Here is a 7,975-nt window from a genome sequence, read left to right as displayed (position 1 = left end):
CAGCTTAAAAAATGCCATTTTCAAAAATTTATACTTTTAGGTTTAACTGTTAGCATTAATTGTTTTGTTAAGTTTTAACTGTTAGTATGTATTGTTTGGTTAAATTTGTGTTTGATATTTTAAAATAAAAAACATATTTATTTGGTAGTTATATAGTTAGTAAATAATTTGAATTTAACAATAAATTTAAGCGGTATTAATTGTTGAACTTAAATTTTAAAATTTAAAAGATAAGAAGATTAAATGTATTAAAATAAAATAAAAGATTAAATTTAAAATTTTAGAAAAATATAAAAAATTTAAAATTTTAGAAAAATATAAAAATTTAACCTGAAATTGTGCTAAAATTAAATTCATTAAAAGGTTAACCACCTAGAATTTGTCTATAATATTATTTTGTTCATATTTGGTGGATTAAATATATTCTTTTGTTCATAGTTGGATAAGTTTGGATAGCCTTCTGCATGCGGTCCAGCGTTGAAAAAATGTAAAAACGTTTTTTTTTTTTTTAATATGATAAAAATAATAGAAGAGATCGTCAAGCCTCAAAGCTAAATTCTCAAAAACCTAAAACCAGTCTTTTCCTTTGACAGATTCGTAAGGTAAGCAAATTTCGGATAAAACTAAATTAATTCGGTTAATCGATCGAATTTGGTTAATCGATCGGTTAATTAAATTATTTCAATCGGAAGTTGGTTAATAATTTTTTAGAAGTTGGTTTAATTGTTAATTTGGTTCGAAATCGGTTAACTGAATTAACTGAATTTAATAAATAATATTATAATATATAAGTATTCGGTCTGTTCGGTTTGGTTAATATTTTGGAAATATAAATTAATCGGTCGGTTAAACCGGTTAATTTTTTTGTATGTTTTATACTTGTTTTAACTAAAAATATATAAATTTCGGTTAATTCGGTTAACCGACCGAATTAATCGAAAAAATTCGATTCAGTTAAATTTTTTTTAAAAAAAAATTTGATTCCATTAACAGTTAAAGATTTAAAAAGGTCGGTTAATTCAACTAATGGTAGTCCGGGCCGATTAACAGATTCAACACCCTCACAAATTTGAACTACAACTTTTAAAAATGCAAAGTTGAAAATTACTTAGGCGTGTTTGTATGGTCATATGAAGCTTAATTTGAAGTTATGGGTTAGAGTTCTGTATATAAAAAAAGAATGCTAAGAAAATTTTACCTATCAATTAACTTACTTTGGTTGGAGTATTATTTTTTCCACATTGACTAGTTATAAATTAATTGCAATTGGTTTTTTTTTTTTTTGCTATTCTCATTACTTGTTTGTAATAAAGATATGGAAAATTTTCGATTATTTTAAAGAAATCTTATTTTTTATAAGAGTTTTATTCATTTTCTAATTGAATATTTATATTTGTACTAATAATTCTTTATTTTATACTTCACTACTTCAAAATTTGTGTTAAATAAATAATTTTCTCAGATTATTACACTAATATTAAAAATTCAACGTAATGAGATAGCCTCATCCAACAACAACCAAGTTAAGCTATGGAAACAAAATGGAAAGTGGAAGAGCCCACTCCCCTCGGCCCCTTTTTATGTTCCATCTACGAGGAGGAATTGAAGATGCATTATTCTATTATTAGAAAATGCAATGTGAGTTTGGAATCACATACACAATATTATGAAATGCAAAGTTGAAAATGTCTTCCCGACAGAGCACCCACATTTTTCTGAAATGGAACATAAAGAACAAAATAAATGCTCTATCTATGTCACCGAAACCTTCTCTTTTATTACTATTCTTTTTTCCATGTCTTTAAAATATCTTGCTAACTAATGTAAAATAATGCAAGGTAGATTCTTAACACTTGATAAATTTTGACAATTGCTAAAAGTGTGTACGTTAGAATCTAGAAAAGCTCAAAATCCCCATGTTTCAACATTCTTGCTATTGTTTATGCTCACTAATAAGTAAACAAAAGAAAATTATAACCTTTATTATCCACTATCAATTGCTGCCTGGTGATTGAAGTTCAGGTGAAAAAGTACCGACCATGGAAATGTTGAGGGTTTAAGAATATTTCCCAAAATTTTAACCCTAGACCCTAATAGTGAGAGCTCTTGAGAAGCTGGCTCACCCATTGAGAGGCAAGCACTTTACATTTCAAGATTGGATCTAAAATCTCAGTTCTGTAAATCCACTAGCAAAATCCACTAGCACAATTCAGATGAGCACAGTTTATGAATAAGCTTCTGTTATGCGACTTGGCGTAGGATCTAGTCATAAGTCTAGATGAGAAAGAATTCTTGCTTCGACCTATGGTTACTCAAAAGGTAGGTTCGTCCTTGACTGAACCCCCTCTCAAAATAACCCTTTTTTTTTATAGAATAATTGCTTGCCTCTTTATTTCATATTGCCAACCTGTTAATAACAAAGGAAAGAGTCCTAATTGACATAAAATAGAATTCCTAACTTAGTTTATGAAGAAAACAAAAACCTAATATAATAGAGAAAATAAGTAAAACTAAAACTCTTAATAAAACCTGATATAATAAATAAAACTAAAATTCCTATTGCAATAAAAGCATCCATATCATTACTCCCCTTTTCGGAATTAAGCTTATCCTCAAGCTCAATTTCAAAATAAACTTCAGAATTTATCCAAAATCATCTATCTCATCATCATCTTGCTTGCCTTCAACATATGGTACTTCTATCCAAAATAACCTTTTACATTTATGTCCCATGGAATAAGACTCGTCACAATTATAACACAGCCCTTTAGCCCTTCTTTCCGCCATTTCTGTCTGTTTCAATCTCTTACTAAATGGTGCAGAAGAACCTATTTTGTCGTTATTCCCTGTTGGTTCTGTTGTTTGTCCCCCTACCTTTGCAATGCTCTTAATTGTTGGAATGATTGAATTGCTGCCAATGTTTTGGGAAGTTGGCCAATTTAGGATGGCTCGAGATGACAGTTTGAAAGAGACATTTTGTCTACGTTCCAATGTTAGAGCCATATTCATTGCAACTCTAAGGTTTTTCGGTTGTTGCTTCTCAATATCAATTCTAAGTTCCTCGATCAACCCAACAGTAAAGAGGTTTACTTGTTGTCGAGGTTTAAGATCAGTAGCCCTAGCCAATAGTGATTGAAATTGGCGTTGATATTCCTCTACAGTCCCAGTTTATTTCAAGTTGGCAAGTTCTCTCAAGGGGTTATTACTCATAGGTGGCCCAAACCTTACATGACAACACTCTTTGAAGTGCCCCCAGTCAAGATTTGCCTCATCTTCTTCCATTTGATCAAACCACAATTGTGCCTCTCCTAAAAGATGGAATGATGCTAAGCTTACTTTGTCTTCTTCATTAGTTCGTTGATTGCCAAAAAAAAATTCGCATCTTTTCAACCACCCTAAAGTATCTTTGACACCATCATAAGTGGGAAATTCCATCTTAGAGTATTGTGGCACCATGCAACCACCGTGTTGCAAGTCTAAATTCCTTTGCCTGCCTCCGCTGCTACCCTGTTCTTCATTATTCTTCTCTGAATCTCCTTTCGTTATCTTTTGGACCGAAAGAGATAATATCGCCACCTGCTCCTCTAATGCTTGTTGCCTTGTAGCCATTTATTCCATGATAGCCTCCAGCTTGGCTGTCAAAGTCTTTTCTTTACCCATGACAGCTGGCTCGTATACCAAGTTGTTATGCGCCTTGGCATAGGATCTAGTCTTAGATCTAGAAGAGAAAGAATTCTTGCTTCGACCTATGGTTACTCAAAAGGCAAGTTCGCCCTTGACTGAACCCCCTCTCAAAATAACGTTTATTTTTTATAGAATAATTGCTTGCCTATTTATTTCATATTGGCAGCCTTTTATAGACTGGTAATAACAAAAGAAAGAGATTATGAAGGAAACAAAAACCCTAATATAATAGAGAAAATAAGTAAAACTAAAACTCTTAATAGAACCTGATATAGTAAATAAAACTAAAATTCCTATTGCAATAAAAGCGTCCATATCAGCTTCTCAAAGTGAATCCTTGGCTAACACCAGAAACTTGAGTCAAACCTTAACTGTATGTGAAAGTTCAAAGAAACAAGTCGGAAATGGTAGGAGCTCAGAAAATGTCTCCAAACCTAAGTTGTGTAATGCAGTTCAGAATGTACATAACAAGATAACATGGCTTATATATTAGTTTTCCCAATACAAGAATCTCTTTACCGTTAAGAGTTAAAGTCATAAATGCAATAGAATATCTACAATGTTGAAATCAATCCTTGAGATTTCCTGATTATGTTCCGGTTCTGAAACTAAACAGGGATGCTAAAATACTTCCAAATGTAGTACTATCTTTCAAGTTAAAAAGATAAAAGATAAAATAAAATAATCCTAAACCTGTAAAATAAAAAAAATCTGCAATAAGATACTCCAAAATGTCTTCTTACCCACAGAAAATGGAAAAATATGGGATTTCGCTCATAATCATGTTCCATACAGAGTATTGAATGCGGAGAATAGAACATGTACTGTGAACTCCTGAATCTCTTGACTATAGTGATACATATTATACATCAGAATACGACTATTTTATCTTTCTCTCTGCTCCTTGTAATTAGACAAGCTGTATCTAAGTGTTGTTCCAATAGATCAGGTAACCACTCAAGCTTACATCTTTCAAGAGGGAAAGCTGCATGAGTCAATGCAAACCCATTCCCAGGGGAAAATAGCACATAAAAAATGAGTGCTGCCTAGTAGTTAAAAGCTTTAATAAATGGGATACTGAGCCTCCTCCAATAATGAGATGCCAGCCAACCCATGACAGAAAAGTATACCAGTAGAAAACAAACCCGCTTTATATGGAGTGTGTTAATGGCTTGAGGCAACCAAGACTTCATATGTTGTAGGGTTCTAATGAAGCTGATAGTGATTATAGATGTTGAAAATCCAGTAACAATACCAGCTATCGCTTCTGACTTCCAATATCTAGCGTACCCCTCGCTGGAAAACCAAGACTTCAAAATCTTTATGGATCTGATGATATCATAACAACCAATAATTAAATTGAGGAAACCAGCATTAATTAACACATGAAACAGCAAAACAGACTATTTCAAAATATGTCGTACTCAACCATTTTGCACCTATTATCAGCAAAAGGAAATAAATGCAGTTACTTCACATTAACTTACTCATGAAAAAGAAGGCATAAAACTTTTTACATTATTCTGAGCAAAATATCAACTGCTGTCTAATGCCTACAGAAATTATCCCTTCTTAGTTCAGCTTTCTCATCCACTTCACTAGAACCCCCTACCTCTCTCTATCTTCCTTTCTCTCTTTCACCATACTTCATTAACTTCTGGCTTCTCAATTCAATCTCACGGAAACCTATATTCAGATACTTTCATTCTTTCTTCTCATACTTTAACAGGCTTCGCTGCAGTGCTGTTCTCAGAATACCGTTCAAAACAACCAAAGACAAACCTTCCACTATGCAAAGATTACCAGAAAACAAATTTCTACACCTTTCTAACTACCAGACCTCAAATTTATGAGCAAAGCCCTTTTTCATTTGTTGCTGTAAGTCTAACCTAATTCAGCTTGAAACAAAATGAACCTTAATTTGAGAGTCCAAGGGTAAAAAAGCTAAGTTAGCTAACTTGAAACCCAAGTTCACCAAAATGTAGTGGACCAGAATGCAAAATAAACCCAAGGGTCCAATTTAGTCCCAACCTAAGTAACAACACAATAAGCACATTGTTGGAGGAAGAAGAAGAAACCCACTGAACACAACTTCAAGCACTATATAAAATAACTTTTGAATGGAACAAAGTTCAAGTAATAAACTCACAATATTAGATATCGCTTCATCATCTCAGTTAAAGATGGATCTTTTGCTTGGCAACTGAAAAAACCATCATTATACATCTTTACTGTGGTAGTACCTAATATGTACCAGCAGTCATAGGTTTCATTTACCTGAAAAGGCAGACAGATGTCACATAAATTGCACTTCAATTAAAGAAGAATCAGGTCAATCCATCATCATGAATAACAATAGAAACTTGAAACATTACCTTGAACTTATCTTTGGTCAACCAAGCAACACCAAAGTCAGGCCTGCAACTTACAGGAAGCGCTTCATTCGGTGCCTCTGTTAAGGCAAGTTGCATCTGATCCAAAGAATGGTCTGTGTACTCAACCTGAAATTGTTAAGCAAAAAACTAAATAAAAGAAGGTGATATATTAGAGTACTTAATATTGTTGCCTTCCTACATACTAGTATTTATATTACCATAAACTTGTTAATTAATATAGCTAAATTACAAGAATTGGCAAGTCTAAAATCCAATCTCTATATCACCATCGGAAAATATCAAGATCGAAATTCAAGTTCAAATAATAAAAAAAAAAACAACAGAGATGAAGATGCATACTTGCCGAAGTAAAAGAAATCCATATTTTCCTAAATTAGTACTAAAAAGGAGCTCATGACTTAAATCAGATAAGATAAGATTACCTTAAACACTGAAGTCCAGTAGTAATCATATCGACATCTAAATTTGCTGTTCTCGGAACTATAAAATACATGTTTTGCTTTATAATTCAATAATCCAAGCTCACAAACCTTCGAGGACCTAATATCCACACCTGACATTAAATTTTCAAGAAAAAGAATCAAGCTTGCATATTATCAAGATATTACAAGGGAAATAACTGAAAATATACAAGCAATGACGATATCGTAAGTGAAATTGCTAGTTACACCTAAAAAATTATGCTAAAAATAAATAAATAAATAAATATTAAAATATAGTCAAAATGTCATAGAAGGAAATGCCAAAAGTTTAAACAGTAAGAGAAAAAGAGAGAAATTTACTGCTAGAGACTATCTTGCATTGTGTGGGCATGGAAATCGGATCTGAAATTGATAGCTCCCCCATGAAAATAGCAAGGAGACAGACTAGAAATGATAACAAAAAGAAAACGAAGATGGGGAAATGAAGGGCAAAAGCGATTCGAAGTAACATGTAGCGAAAACCCTTGTTACCATTATCGGGGAGTTCTTGTGAATCCATAAATTCAAAGGCGTTAATCAACAGAAGCTAGATGAGATTTGTACGTGTACCGGTCACCGGAATCATTTATCCGGTGATCGGAGAGCTTTCTAAAGTCAGAAGTTTGAAGAAAAAAAGGGCGCACGCGGGCAAGCTACGATTGGGATCGTTGCGTTTGGACGATTCTTTTCTTTTCTAATTTTTATGTTTTGTTAAAGCGGGAGGAATAACTGACTGAAAAATGAATAAATCTAATCAAAATAGGTTTCCTTTCACTTGAAAATTAAATAAAAATAAATTTTAATTATTTACCAAAAATGTGTATCTTTAAAAATTATTTCTCAGGCTACTTGGTTTTAGGTTAGTATCCCATCCACCCCTTTTCTATAAATTCTTCCGGCTCTAAGAGCCCTTATAGAAGAAAAGTTATATTAAATAAATTATTTTTGGCTAAAATTTTTAACTTTTAAGAACTATTTTTAAAAATATTTTTAAAGAGGAGAATATAAAATTTTAACTTTTCTTCTCTCAAAAGTATTTTTAGTACTTAATTACTTTTTCATCTCTCTAATAATATAGTACTTTCTTTTTTTTGGTACTTAATTACAAATGTGTTAAAATTATTAATTAAAAATAAAAAATTATTTTTAAAATACTAATTACAAATATTTAATGGTTATATTTAAATATTTAAAATATAGTTTATATATTCTAATTAAATTTTATAAATAATTAATATTTATTGCTTAAAAATATTTAAAATTTATATTTCATATATTAAAATATTAACAACAAGTTATAATAATTTTTTATATTTTTACTAAACTATAATAATATTAAATAATTTAAATATTATTTAAGTGCATATTTATTACTTGATAATAACATGTCTAAAATGAACATTTTATTTCTCAAAAGTACTTTTTGACAACAAT

At 31.4% G+C, this 7,975-nt stretch overlaps 1 protein-coding gene across 1 annotated transcript; it reads right to left on the bottom strand.

Annotated features, from left to right (window-relative positions):
- Positions 1 to 4,420: 4,420 nt before the first annotated feature.
- Positions 4,421 to 7,421, bottom strand: LOC108482088 (uncharacterized). Its single transcript, XM_017785193.2, has 5 exons — positions 6,863 to 7,421; positions 6,503 to 6,633; positions 6,060 to 6,185; positions 5,834 to 5,961; positions 4,421 to 5,013 (listed from the first exon to the last, which is right to left on the bottom strand). The coding sequence occupies exons 1-5, from the start codon at positions 7,059 to 7,061 to the stop codon at positions 4,731 to 4,733; spliced, it is 867 nt and encodes a 288-aa protein (XP_017640682.1). The 5' UTR covers positions 7,062 to 7,421; the 3' UTR covers positions 4,421 to 4,730.
- Positions 7,422 to 7,975: the final 554 nt, after the last annotated feature.

Source organism: Gossypium arboreum, chromosome 8 (genome assembly GCF_025698485.1).
Source record: "Gossypium arboreum isolate Shixiya-1 chromosome 8, ASM2569848v2, whole genome shotgun sequence".
In the NCBI taxonomy this organism is placed as follows: Eukaryota; Viridiplantae; Streptophyta; class Magnoliopsida; order Malvales; family Malvaceae; genus Gossypium; species Gossypium arboreum.
Note: the sequence above shows the minus strand (reverse complement) of the source record. Positions and strands in the feature narration are given on the sequence as shown.

What these genes read in the sequence shown, in the direction of transcription:
- LOC108482088 (XM_017785193.2), bottom strand. Translation starts at nt 7,061, where the DNA reads ATGGATTCACAAGAACTCCCCGATAATGGTAACAAGGGTTTTCGCTAC. An exon ending in ACTGGACTTCAGTGTTTAAG is followed by an intron (nt 6,186 to 6,502) that starts GTAATCTTATCT and finishes TAACAATTTCAG; the next exon opens with GTTGAGTACACAGACCATTC. An exon ending in TGACCAAAGATAAGTTCAAG is followed by an intron (nt 5,962 to 6,059) that starts GTAATGTTTCAA and finishes CTGCCTTTTCAG; the next exon opens with GTAAATGAAACCTATGACTG.